Source organism: Malus sylvestris, chromosome 16 (assembly GCF_916048215.2).
Source record: "Malus sylvestris chromosome 16, drMalSylv7.2, whole genome shotgun sequence".
NCBI lineage: Eukaryota > Viridiplantae > Streptophyta > Magnoliopsida > Rosales > Rosaceae > Malus > Malus sylvestris.
In genome coordinates, this window is record NC_062275.1 from 31,078,458 (window position 1) to 31,092,800 (window position 14,343).

General features: G+C 37.6%; 1 protein-coding gene and 1 long non-coding RNA gene across 2 annotated transcripts; both read left to right on the top strand.

The window, feature by feature from the left end:
- Positions 1-3,413: 3,413 nt before the first annotated feature.
- Positions 3,414-9,887, top strand: LOC126608083 (cyclic nucleotide-gated ion channel 17-like). Its single transcript, XM_050275849.1, has 7 exons — positions 3,414-3,792; positions 4,922-5,486; positions 6,264-6,476; positions 6,584-6,873; positions 7,959-8,070; positions 8,223-8,459; positions 8,741-9,887. Exons 1-7 carry the CDS (start codon positions 3,764-3,766, stop codon positions 9,461-9,463), a joined length of 2,169 nt encoding a protein of 722 aa, XP_050131806.1. The 5' UTR covers positions 3,414-3,763; the 3' UTR covers positions 9,464-9,887.
- A 2,817-nt stretch (positions 9,888-12,704) lies between these two features.
- LOC126608892 (uncharacterized) lies at positions 12,705-14,343 on the top strand. The gene is made up of 3 exons (XR_007618013.1): positions 12,705-12,898; positions 12,982-13,162; positions 13,981-14,343. It is a non-coding gene; the product is annotated as an uncharacterized LOC126608892 (long non-coding RNA).

Here is a 14,343-nt window from a genome sequence, read left to right on the forward strand (position 1 = left end):
AAGTTATAATTCTACACAATCACTCCATCATCCATTTCTAGATTTATCAGTGTGGATACTCTTAGAGGCTCAACACTTGGGTAGCTTTGCGTGATCCATTATGAAGAGAAAGATTGCAAGCATATGGAATGATCCAATCATGTGGCATGCACGTGGCTAGAAATTCAAGTAAGTTAATTTCGTCGACTTCTTACTTTGGTGCTTTATTAATTGTAACCAACCAGATGCGTAATTGGGATAAATATTGTATGTTGTTTCTTATTTTCCTCTATGTATTTAATTATTTGAATTAAATTAATCATGCCTGAAACCCAACAGTTTATGGCTACCAACATCATACTGTCACTTCTTATGATTAGGTTTCCACTTTGGTCCATTTTGTTGATTCTGCTCTTCAAGAGAGATTATATCCTTAAGCAGCTCTCCCATAATCTACAAATGGCTTAGGATCGGATGAGAAACTATTTGAACAAAAGTCATATTGAACGCGAGTTCACAATGGGGGATTTTGTTTATCTAGGCCTCCAACTTTCACAATGAAGAAAAATCATTGTCACAAACTTTCTTCCTGCTATTTTGGACCCTATTAAATCCTGGAACACATTAGACCATCTCCAACCCTTGACCTAAATCCTAAAATTTTTAGCCCAAAAAATTTAGGTTTTAACCTAGAAACAACTTTTCTGCTCCAACCCTTATGGCCTAAAATTTTAGCCCTAGACTATTAAAGAATGAATTTAGACTTTTTTTTTTTCTTAAAGTAACTTTTTTAAAATAAAAAATTATGTAGACTATCCTAATTTAATTTTACGAACATTTTAATCTAAAAATATTTAGATTCTGACATATACTGAAAAATCACTAACCGACACCATGAAACTTGTTAAACACTATGAAAAAATATGGAACAAATGAAAGATTTTTTTTTAAATTACTTTAGCCATTAGATTTAAATTTGGACCGTTAAATTTTTTTTTTTACTATTGAATTTCATCAAATTAGATCTTAACCGTTAGATTCAATGAATTTATAAATATAAACTAAATAAAATATACATATATGGTGGGCCAGCCCCACTAATCTTGGGTTAAATTTGGCTTCTATTTGAGTTTTAGGTTTTAGGCCACATTTTAGTCATGGGTTGGGTTGAGTTTTGTTTTTTTTTGGGGGGGGGGGGGGGAAGGAATAGAAGTGGAAATTTAAGTTTTAGGCCAATGTTGGAGAAGGCTTTAGTAAATTGGCTTACAAGCTGGAGTTGCCCCTATTGCTTGAATCCACCATACATTCCATGTCTCTTTGTTGAAGGAAAAAAGCGGGTGATCATGTCAACTCCTCTACTCAATTACATTGCCAACCAAATGGACATGTGGTGTGGCAGCCTGAACAAATTTTAAGCAGGGGTATTTTCAACGCAAAAATAGCTCGTCACTCTTTGGCTAATCAAGTGGTTGGGACTACTTGTCGAGGACGTTACTTAGGAGGACGCTGGTGGCTTCCTAGTGCGATTTCTCAACTTCGATACTTAGCGTTGATGACAATACTTGTTTTGTAGCTGAAGGAGTTGATGGACTCCTAGTCATAAGAGGCATAAAACATTATAACTATTGTTTGGGTTAATATTTGAACATTGGGTTGCAAATGTGTGGAAGCCCAGAGATACCAATTAAAGGGAGACTTGCCCGAGGCCCAAGCATCAATCCCAGAGACAAATTGGTGCCTTCCCATTAATGCATAGGCCATGTGCCTATGATTTGAATGTCAAGTGATGGGGACTAACTCACAATCAGCCAAAAAGTACTTTTCAGTGGCAATACAAGTAAAAAGTTGATGACTCACTACCCTTCGAGTGCTGTGCTTTCTAGCAGGAGCAAAGTCACCGCAGTCGAGCTAATTTGTCTATAAAAGGAGGAAGAAGCCCAGAGACAAGGACACTCAACCAATCAAGCAAACAAACATACAAACTCTGCTCTCAAGCCATATTTGTATCCAAAAGTTGTAATTAGCCCAGATCTCAGTCATTTTTAGGATATCTTCCTCACAAAAACTATCTTTTGTCTAGTTTAAAGCTTTGCTATCACCCCTAATGGCGTAGTATTGATTCTCTTGTGTAAAACTGGTTTACCATCCATCCTTTTTTAGCATAGAAACCTCTGTAAACTCAAAGAGAAGTGATTGTCAGAAGTTCAACCTTGCCCGACAAGGTGAAATCTTGCTTAAAGTTCTCTGTGTGTTTTCTAAGATAATAGCTCTACTGCTTAAAGTATTCTCCGGCATGTATTCAAGTCATATCTATCTGTTTTCCTACTTTACGAGTCATTTGCATCTGAAACTGGTCAGCTTAATGGATATGCTTTCATTTAAAACCAATCAAGAATCAAACAAATGACTTAAGGGATCTGGACTCCCCTCATTCGAATATACAAGACTATAAACTGAAGTCCTTAGTCACAAGACAAGAAAAAGAACTTAATGTGGACTTAACAAATCCACGACAATCCTTTGCTAGCAAGAAGTCTGAGTAACTTGGGACGCAAGTAATTGACTAAACATAATCTTGTTCTACATTTGCTATACTAAGATAGCAGTGGCACGCCTAGCACTTGGTTAGTTTTGATTGCGAGCCTCAAGGCTTACACCTAAGGCCCCACAAAGGCACATTTCAAAACTAACTCTATCCTCTTTTTGCAACACATCAGCAAGTAAGAGCCTGACTGCACATCCAAAATGTCAATCCCTTGGGGAGCTGTGTTGAGAGCTGAGGAGAAATCTTCACCCGAACAACTATTAGGGTCAAGTCTTTACTACTATCACTATTATCCTTTTGTGTTTCTCTTTTGGTTGGTATGTGTCGTAATCTCCGTCATAATTGGACGTCGTAATGTAGGGGCAAGTTTCAATTTCTTTCTTTCTTTCTTTCTTTCTGTCTTTTATTTTTATTTTTTTTTGTTTTTTGTCGAATTTCTCTCTTTCTGTCTTGACAACATTACAACATTGAGTGGACGACGACAATCCATTTGTCAAATTCGGTCTTTGGTACAAAATTATACTTTTTTTATCCTTAAGTTGACTGAAAATAATAATCAAAACCCAAAACATCCATTCCTTCCCACTATCAATTGTGATTAGTATTCAAAATTCAATTGGGCACACGTCTATTAATGGAATTTACATAATATCAGGGATATAATACTATCACTAAGGTTGTACTATCCACATATTCTTTTTTACTTTTTATATATTATTCTAATTTTCAATTCTCGAATCAAATGAATGGAAGAAGATCAAAAGACATAAACTAACATAGAATGTGTGAAAAGTAAAAATAAGTGTGAATAGTATACTCTTTTACATAATAGATGTAAGTATTGGAGCAGAATATATACTGATGTATGTGCTGTTTGGATTCTCTCCTCTTCTCACACTTTTTTCTTTTTATCTTTTTCTCTCCATACAAAATTCAAAACAAATCATTAACGTGATTTAATCGAAATCGGTTTTGTTTGTTCAATCTGAACACAGACTTAAGTTAGTAGACACTAAACAGAACTCTCTCTCTTGGGTCTCGATTCCTCGCGGGACTACTTTCAGATTTTCTCTCGTTAGACCACGGTCACTCTCTCTCATCTGCTTAGCTCACCGCTCTCTCTTGTCGGCTACTCTGAACTTAGATTTGCAACACACCAAAATTCCTCAAATGGTGGGGGAGATGGTATGTGAGGGTTTTTGAGCTGAAGGATTTGGATTCAACTTCCTCCTCCTTGCCATGGAATTGAGGAAGGAAAGGCTTGTCAGGTGAATCACCCACAAAGTTTCCTTTTTTTTTTCTTTTTTTTTTTTTTTAATAAATGATTTCTCTGTTTGTTTGCTTCAGAACGTGAATGATGATTATTGAGCTTAGGAAATAGGTAGGACTGGGCATGGGAAAATATGACAGAAGCTCAAGTTTTCTGGGAACCCCATGTTTCTTTCCCTCTTTCTTCTTTCAGTGCTTGTTTGGATACTGAGAAAATGTGATGAAAAATATTGAAAATTCTTTATTATATGGGATCCGGGAAAGTAATGGTTATCTAATCTATACATACAGCTAGAATGATTTACTTGTTTTTAATCTTATGGGACCATTGAAAACTACGCTTTTCTCAGTTAATCTTACACTTTAATAGGCTTCATGTTTTACCCTTCTATAAACCCGTACAAACAAATTCCGTCAGGTTGGAGCCTAAGGCATACCACAGCTAGTTTGTGTGCACAAATACCACCCAAACTGAACTCCTGCCAATGTAGAATCCACTTGTAGTGGGCATGTACCGCCACTGTCAAATCTCCGTTAGAATTTCCGTAAAATCTCATATTGTGTTGCCCACATGAGCACTTTTTCATGTGTATTTTCACCACTCCATGCCAGCAAGACCCCTAGATGACTTAAGGGTAAGAATTTTGTTGACTGTGTCTTGCCTTTGAGGAAGTGGAAAATACATCCCACGAGCTTTGGTCAACTGATCGTAAGTCTGGTTGGTAAACTGGCAAGTGACATAACACCCTTAGAAAAATGCTCACTTGTGTTTAGATGAATTTGACTAAATTTTTTTATGAAAACTAATGGAGGCTGGACATTCACATTAAAACGTGAGTCTGGTTCGTAAACTGGCAAGATTTTTGGTTTGGGTAGTATTTGCACACGGCGCTAATAGTCCAGGTGGTGTTTGTGCAATTTTCCCTTTTATTTTATTGTTCTACAGTGTTTTTTTTTTCATTTGCTTAATAAGACTTCCTTTTATGCATCTAATTTGTTGAATATTATCATCAATTTCCTTAAGTTTAATGTGACGAACGAGAATTATAATTAACTTTTGAAACAACCTTACTCAATCTAAGGATCAGGACACTCTTTAATACTCTGCTCACCTTTAATGTGGCATAGGTTTTATTCTGATGAAAAACAGCATAAAGAATCTTTATGGCGAAGAGCTGAGCCATCGCAGCTTGAAAAGTCATCATCTGCATATAAGTCATCTTCATTGCTTAAATCTGACACTAGACTAGTGGGGGGAAGAAATAGATTTGTTGAAACTTCCAGCATTGGGCATTCAAAGGTGTTTCCAGAGGACTATGAACCTTGGCAAAAGAGAATACTTGACCCGGGTAGTGAGATCGTGTTGCAATGGAATCGGGTTTTCATTGTCTCCTGCTTGGTGGCACTTTTTGTTGACCCATTGTATTTTTATCTGCCCATGCTGGGAGGGGATGCAAACACGTATTGTGTGAAGACGGACTTGAGGTTGCGAATTGTTGTGACTTGTTTCCGAACTATTGCGGATATCTTTTATATGTTGCATGTGATGATAAAGTTTAGGACAGCCTATGTTGCGCCAAGTTCTCGTGTTTTTGGGAGGGGTGAACTTGTCATGGACCCAAAGAAGATTGCGCAGAGATATATTAGATCTGACTTCTTCATTGATCTCATAGCCACATTGCCCCTCCCTCAGGTATTTTGTTTTTGGATTATAACTGATTCTTGACATTGTAGGTTTGCTTAGTTTCCTTTTCTGTTCCAGTTATTTTGCATCAAGGAATGAGTGAGAAAGTTATGGTACCCATATAATATTAGAGAGAAAATGTGTATAAGAGCTAGATTAACTGAGTGCTACTCTAAAATTTACCAAAGTGATTCAATATTAATCTTCAAGAGTACGCAATTGTTGCCTTTTTGTGTGAGTTGTATTAAACAGGTAATGCAAATGGTTATAGCAGTATAGATCAGCCTGATTTGATCGAAGACGTCAGATTAGTTTTTCTTTGACAGATATGTTATGTTTACATTGTCAGTGTTGCTTTAAACTTTATAATTATGTCTTGTTTTATAGGTTATAAATGTGTCAATGTGACACAATTATTGAACGTATCAATATGAGCTTAGTAAACATGTCAATTCTTGTAGTGTTTGGGTTAGGTTAGTTGGCTCGAAACACAAATGCTTATTGTTCATGTTAAACTGGTGGACACAATTTCCGCTCGATCATGATTACACCAACCAATACCTGTGTTTATTTCGTGTTGTTTCAAAGATTGCCACCCCTTTGTCTGATGGTGATGTTTTGGCAATCTTAACCAGAAAGGCAGACTGCGAAATATGGTTAAAATACTTAATTATTAGATACTTTACAGTCTCCATAGAGGAAATGCTAGATTCATTAACATGAGACATGAGACTATCACTAAAATCTGAAATGCTAGGTTCATGACTAATTGAAATTTTTTTGCAGATAGTTATCTGGTTTGTTATCCCCGCAACAAGAAGCGCTCAAACGGATCATAACAACAATGCGCTTGCACTAATTGTTCTGATCCAATATGTCCCCAGATTATATCTTATTTTTCCGTTGAGTTTGCATATAATCAAAGCAACTGGAGTGGTGACAAAGACTGCATGGGCAGGGGCTGCATATAATCTTCTATTGTACATGCTGGCCAGCCATGTATGTATCTTCGGTTGCTTTTTTCTTCCTATTAAATTTTTCTTTCCTTCCGTCCTCTGTGAGTTCCAGAACAGGATGCTAATCTTTTACCTCTTTTGTTGTTACAGGTGTTAGGGGCAGCATGGTATTTGCTATCAATTGACCGATATACCTCATGCTGGAAGTCATTTTGTCAAAAGGAACTCAACACTACAAAATGCTCGCTTTCTTATCTAGATTGTGACAATCTTAACAGAAAAGGTTGGGTGAGTAGTACAAATGTGTTTGAGAATTGTAATCCTGCAAGCAAAAATTTCAAATATGGCATATTTGAAAGTGCAGTGACAAAAAATGTTGTCTCCTCAAACTTCATCACAAAATACTTCTATTGTTTATGGTGGGGCTTACAACAACTAAGGTATGGTGTTTTTTCCTTTTTAAGGTAGAAAGGTATGAATAAAATCAACAAAAAGGAAAATTTGGAAATTTAAGACGTCATGAAGATTTAGATGCCATGTTATTATTCACAGACTAAAATCAGAAAAGGCTTATTCTATTACCGGTGGTAGTTATTTTTATTCACAAAGAATGATAGTGGCTATGATTGATTACTTACTAATTATCATCGTCTATTGCTTTCTAAATGAGTCTTGGTAATTCACATGCTGAACTTTGAAATATTATAAGTCTGGAGACCAGTATATACTTCATTAAATACCAGTTAGTTGCAAATTCCCTTATATGACCTGCAGTAGGATATAATCCCGCGACACCTATAATGATTACCTTCCTATCTGATTTTTTAGACAGACCATCGTAAGAATTCTAAGTTCGAATGATTTGGTTGATGAATTCTAAGTTCCAAAACTAAATTCCTTCTCACTTCTATGTAAATTGTTACCTTCCTATCTGATTTTAGACAGACCATCATGAGATGGGTTTCCACATTGGAGACATACCCAATATGCTTTGGCACGAATGTTTTTCTTTAGCTTGCTGTCTAGAAAGATTCATTTTCCTAGGCATGCATTGGAAAAAATAGAAAGAGAATGAAGATTATCAATTCAATCCTGTGTAGTAATCGGTTGACATTTATTGTGAAACTGAATCTTAGATGAACTTTACAATGGTGAGAATATGGTTTTGCTTTTGGATGTTGAACCAGTGCTTCTGATTTGCTGGAATAGACCTGCGCCTTACGTAGAGGGTCAATACTGATCACTTTGAAATATACAGCTTATTAGCATTTCCTTGGTTGTATGCTCTTTGGCTGTCAAGGATTTCCGTGGCATTGATATAATAGCTCGACTACCACATTGAGATACCGTAGGTGGTTGGAACATAGTTATGTACCTATAATTTGACGGAACAGTTTTTATAAGAAATGGCAGTTTTTTTCTAATTTCTTATTTCAGATAAAGTGGGATTTGATGATATACTTTTTTTAAAGCTGTTAATGAAAGAAAAATGTTGATTCATATCGTTCCATTGTTATTGTCTTAGTTCGTATGGGCAAAACTTGTCGACAAGCACTTTTATTGGGGAGACGTCGTTTGCCATTCTCATTGCCATTGTGGGTCTTGTATTATTTGCCCACTTAATTGGGAACATGCAGGTAATAGGAGAAACACTTGTTGCCTCTGTTTCTTGCGTTTAGTTCTACTTTTCTGCTCCTTCATGTCTGGAGTATTTTTTTCATCACGTTAAATAATCGTTGATGCACGTGGAATTGATAGTTTAAACATGGGGATTGTCTTTATATTGTAGACTTATCTCCAATCAATCACTGTGAGGCTTGAGGAGTGGAGGCTTAAGCGAAGAGACACTGAGGAATGGATGAAGCATCGTCAACTCCCTCAAGATTTGAGACGACGTGTTCGTCGCTTTGTTCAATACAAATGGCTGGCAACTCGAGGAGTTGATGAAGAAGCCATCCTTCATGGCTTACCTGCTGATCTTCGTTGTGATATTCAACGCCACCTATGCTTAGATCTTGTTCGAAGAGTATGATTCTTCCCAAGTATTTATATTTTTGGGCTTACAGGCAATCTCGTTCAATAAATATCATTCCTCATATTCCATCCAAATTACCAGGATGAGAGGATTAAGTTCCAGTCCCCAATGAATGTTGGATTAGGATTAAGGTTGAAAGGCTTACCAATTAAAAAGGCATCAAAGTTTAGTATGAGGATGTCTCAAAGTGCGTGTTTGGCACAACTGGGAACTCCGTCTAATGTACCTGTAAATGAAATTTACTAACCCACTTTCCTTTCTCATTTCTTCAGGTCCCGTTCTTCTCACAGATGGATGATCAACTTCTCGATGCAATATGTGAGCGTTTGGTGTCCTCCCTGAGCACGGGGGGTACCTACATGGTTCGAGAGGGTGACCCGGTGACAGAAATGCTTTTCATTATAAGAGGGGCTCTGGATAGTTCTACCACCAATGGAGGGCGGAGTGGATTCTTCAACTCGATCACATTAAAACCTGGAGACTTTTGTGGTGAGGAGCTGCTTGCATGGGCTTTGCTCCCAAAATCCACTGTTAATTTGCCATCTTCAACACGGACAGTTAAAGCACTTAGTGAAGTTGAAGCTTTTGCATTGCGAGCTGAAGATCTCAAATTTGTTGCTAACCAATTCAGACGCCTGCACAGCAAGAAGTTGCAGCACACATTTCGGTTTTACTCTCACCATTGGAGAACTTGGGCGGCCTGTTTCATACAGGCTGCTTGGCGCCGCCACAAGAGAAGAATGATGGTAAAAGATCTTTGTATGAGCGAATCATTTGCTTTGGATGAGAAAGTGGCTTATGAGACTGGGCAAGAGGAAGAACATCTTTCTGTTGTTTCAAATCCCGCTTCCCAGGTAAAAATGAATCTTGGGGTCACATTACTGGCTTCAAGATTTGCTGCAAACACAAGAAGGGGAGCTCAGAAGCTCAAGGACGAGATGCCAAAATTACGAAAACCTGAAGAACCGGACTTTTCCACTGAGCCTGAAGATTAGTAGGTTTTGCTTAAAGCAGGCTTATGGGTGTAAAGATAGCCCTGGCTTTTTCGTCAAAGGTGAAGTGTAACTCATTCATGTACAACATTATCATCTTAGTTTGCAGGACGGGGTATTTCAGGTTTCACACGAATCCCCGCCGATTGCGATGCCTGATACCGTTGTCATCCGAATTATACGGCCATAATCAACTAATCGAGGTTGGTGGAAGAGGTAAAATTGGAGCTTTGGATGTTAGAGAAGTTGGACATCATTGTCTCTGGGGGTGCATCGGATGTATAAGACAAACCGTATGTTGATATAATCGCAGTTTGTGAGCTCAACCAGAGCAACACTGAATAGAAGACGTTGTTTACGGTCATTCAAGACTTACAGCCATTTTTATAGAGCTAAGAAATATAGCCATTCGAGTCCTTTTGAGTAATGCTCAAACCAAGCAACCAACAGAGCTGCTTCTGCACTTTCATCTATATTTAGTGTTGTTTTGCTGATGGATAACTAGGTAGTCTGCTTGAATGACCAAGTGATGTTGCTGGAAAAAGCTCCAGTGTCCCAGTGAATGTGTAGCAACCACCTCAAATCTCGATTTTCTTTTCTACTTTTTTGTTATTTTTGCAAGTGTACATTACCAGCACAAGCAGGGAATTTAAAGGTGCAAATCCAAATTTCGTTCCTTGCGCCAATGCGTTTGTATGGTCACGTACTATCCAAATATGATAAGAAAAGAGGCGCAACAGGGGCACTTTCGCCCTCTTCCAAATTCAAAAATTTTACGCCAATATTAGGGTGCAACAACTACGAAATACAAAGTTTAAATAGTGAAATTCAGAAACGGCATTTCACAATTGGCATCAGAGTTAGCAACCATGATCAAGGTTCGAGTACAACGATAGGCCTTGAAGGATTGGGAGTGGGCTGGGACTGAATTCTTCATCTTTCTCAGCCGGGTTGGGCCTAATACCGTAGGTTAAGCATTGTAATAGCTCCCTAACTTGTGGTGTGGTGGTGACTTATTAGAGACCGAATTACAATGTTTTGGTCTTCTGCTTTATGATTCACATCATTCTCGTGCTACTTGATCTCTCTAATTAATGGCCAAGCTGAGGTTCCTTGAATCTCTAATTATCTTTCAATTTTTTTATTTTTCACATATACCACTAGTATTAAATAGTTGTAATTTTACAATTTTTACCCATTGGCGGAGCCAGCATGGGATCTTTGGTTGTCCTTGATCCCAACAACTTAAAAAATCCATGTATATTTGTTTGCCTATAAATAGTTTAGACAAACTAAATTACAATCTCCTCCTCTTGCTTCTTCTATTTTCTTCTTTCATTTTTTTACCTTTCTCTCTTCTTGTATGAAATAATTTAGGTGAAAAGCATTAACAATCTTCAACATTACTTCATAGTATCTTGCACCCATCGTCTACAAGTCTTTACAAATGTCGACATATGCCCGCCAATAAAGAAAAGTCTTGGGTGATGAAAAAGTTGTATCACGTCTTCGTTCACTCAGTGTCACAGCTTGCTTCTCTGGTATGTGTCACATTGAATTCCGTATGCCATCTGTGCCTCCTTTTTTCGTTTCACACTCATCATCTTCTCCTCTCCACCATGTTAATTTTTACTTGCACCAGTCTATTCAAATTCAATGTACTCACACAAAAAACAAATTTATGTTGACTAAAAGAAAACTCCGAAATGTATACATAACTTAGTTTTATCAATTTTTGACGTCGGTGAATCACACTATAGTAGTCAAGAAGATATCAAAATACCTCTGAGAGTCTTTCCTAATGAAATGTCGTGCTTAGACCACTAGCTTATTTTTTTTTTCTAAAAAAAAAATAAAAACAATAACATCAACATGCAATAATAGAAACGAAAACCCTAAAGAAAGTAAGATATGAGGTCACGTATGCCCCCATTTGCCATGAAACAACAACTAATTACACACACACACACACACACACACAGAGTCAGCAGCACCAATTACGGGTGCTTCTGCATCCCATCTTAGCAGCACCCACTTTCACTTTTTGCATTAAATGTAAAGCCCTTTTCTTTCAGTTATCTCACACACTTTTCCGACCCATTTATTGTGGAGCATAAAGAAGTAGAAAGTTGAATTCCATGCCAGCCCTTAAAAAGGTAAGAGACAGAGACGGAGAACCGCACTGGCAATTTTGTAGGGTAAATCGTGCATGGTGAAAGTAAATAACAAAAGTTCTTCAAAACCACCAGATTATAGAATTAAGTGATGGAAAGTTGTAATTTTTAAACTGTTAAATTTTAAATTTTATATTCTTAAATAAAAAACACCCTAAGTAATGAAAAATTCCAGTAACTACTCTCTTTTTCGCCCTCTTATTTGTTTTCACTTTTGACAGAATGACAGTGGCTTTGTTTGCGCTCCCTAAAGGTAGTGAAAAGATGTGAATCCTTGACAAAACAAGTGCCGTGCTTTCTCTTTTTTCTTTCTGGGATTTATCGTGAGTTTCTTTATCAGTCAGCTTTTTGTTTACAGCTTTTTGAAAGAGGACCTCATCACCCTTTTGGCTTTTTGAATTTCTATCCAACCAAAATGATTTACACGAAATAAATTTGCTGTTGTTTACGTTTCGACTAAATAATAAGTTATTATGTACAAGTGTTTTTCTTATATAAAAATGCATTTTTAAATTAAGACATCATGATACTAACAAACTTGTTTCATGTAAGTTGATTTCTACTTCACAAAAACAAAATCTAATTTGATCGTTTTATGCAAGAGTTGCGAGTTACATGTGGAAATATTGGTTAGTGTAAATAACGTATTTCGTCTCATATTAACGAAGTGCATATGTAGTACCAATAATTAACTTTGAAGGTAAATGAATGTACAAGAAATTCCTCAAATATTATTTTATATATTTTTGGTAATTATCATTTTCAATTCAACTTGGCATCAGAGCAGTTCTCTTGGTGGCCTGTGTGTTTTAATTTTTGTGCCCACTTTTCTTATGATTGTGCCCTAAGTGCCATTAAATAGTGAGATGCTATAGTGCGTGCCAATTGTCACAGCCCGTCCCGAGATTTTATTCATCGAGGACGTGAAAAGACGAATTTACCCTTAGCGGGTATTAAGGTACGTGGGTGTGACGTTATTTGGATTAATTTTATAAGTTTGGATTAAATTTGGATTGTATTTTGTGTGGGTAGGGATTAAATTTGGCATGTATGGTTGTGGTTGGACCACACACTCGCTCAAGACCTCTCTCCTTCCCCCGTGCCTTCTCTCTCTCTCCTCCCTCACTACTCTCTCAGTTTCTCACTCTCTCCCTCTCAAATTGTACGGACCTCACCACAAAACCCTGAAACTTCACGGATCGAAGGTGCCAAGGGCACCATTGTGCTCGTGAAGACTCTACGAACTCAAAGACACCATTTTCAGGTAAGGAATCCTTCGTTTTCACATTGAAAACTCGAGGTCCGAGTTTGGCACTATTCATGAACTTTTTGTTGGTTGATTTTTAGGACAATCCAAGCTCATAGTGAGCTTAGTGAGGTCCCAAGGAAGCTCGGAGTGCTTCGTTGGAAGGATTTGGACGTCGGGATCACGAGGGTTAAGTTTGGCCGGTTTTGCTTGGATTTTTCCGGCATCGATCGTCATGACGCCTTGGCGTATTGTGCTAGAGAGTTGTAGGGCGAACTCCAGGTGAGTGGGCAGTTTTGATTTCGTATTTACCTATATACAACTGTTTTTCCCAGAAAATACGTTTATGTGAAAATTATGAATCTAATCGCCATGCATGAAACTGTTGAGATATTTAGTTTGATAATTGATATATATATATATATATGTGAAATGACGCGGTGGACGCTCAGGTGAGTTTATTTATTTTCAGCTGAGTTATTTATCATGGATTGCATTGAAAGCTCATGACCTGCACCTAGGTGATAGTGCTTATATTGTTATTCACCACACCGCACGCTCGTCTTGAATCCAAGTAGGTGGATGTCGTACAGACCATGTGAGGGTTCCGACATGCTAGTCGTACAGATCACTAGATGTGATTCCAACTAGTGGGTGACCTTAGTTATGCGCGCTGATGATTGATGAGAGAAGCACTAGAGCGTATTTATACACCTATCATCGTACAGACTACTATATGTAGTTCCGAGTGATGTGCAGAGTTGAACCGTACAGGTCACCGAGGTGACTCCGGTTGGATTGGATGTTGAGCTTTAAAATCAGCCGTACAGGACCACTTCAGGGTCTCCGGTTGATTTATTTTCACCTGATTTATATTGATGCATCTATATTATGTTTTTGGACACTTGGCATGACATATTTTTCTGAAAAGTGTTAAAGGATAGTGATTTGAGATATTTGCTTATATATATGTTTATATATACTATTTTCTGGGAAAGTATACAGGTTTTACGAAGAGGGGTTAGAATTATTTTTGGCGAAATGTTTTTGAAAAGCTTTGATTTTACTGACCCACTCAATTTTGTTTTTCGCCCCTCCAGGTTTAAGTTAGCAGAGCTTTGGTGGCCACGAGGAACCCAACGGCGTTCTGACAGAATTCATAAAAGTAGGACTCACCCTCGGGGGTTTCCATTTAGTAATTGTATTTTAAGAGCTTCCGAACTGTGTAAATGGTTACGTCACTCTCACGTGACAGCCAGCACACCTGGATCCTCCGGATCGGGGATCAATGATTTTGTCATAGTGCCGCGAACGTTTCTAGTAAATTGTCTCAATTTTACTGCGTGTTTGTTGTGCCTTTATTGTTCTCTTGCTGGAACAAAGAAGTAGATAATTAATATTGGGGCCGCTGATCATGTGACTGATGACCTTAGAGTGTTTAATGAGTTATGTAATTATGTTCA

Coding starts and splice junctions, on each gene's coding strand:
- LOC126608083 (XM_050275849.1), top strand. CDS start 3,764: ATGGAATTGAGGAAGGAAAGGCTTGTCAG. Junction 6,874..7,958: donor TGGGGCTTACAACAACTAAG/GTATGGTGTTTT, acceptor TTATTGTCTTAG/TTCGTATGGGCAAAACTTGT. Junction 8,071..8,222: donor ACTTAATTGGGAACATGCAG/GTAATAGGAGAA, acceptor TTTATATTGTAG/ACTTATCTCCAATCAATCAC.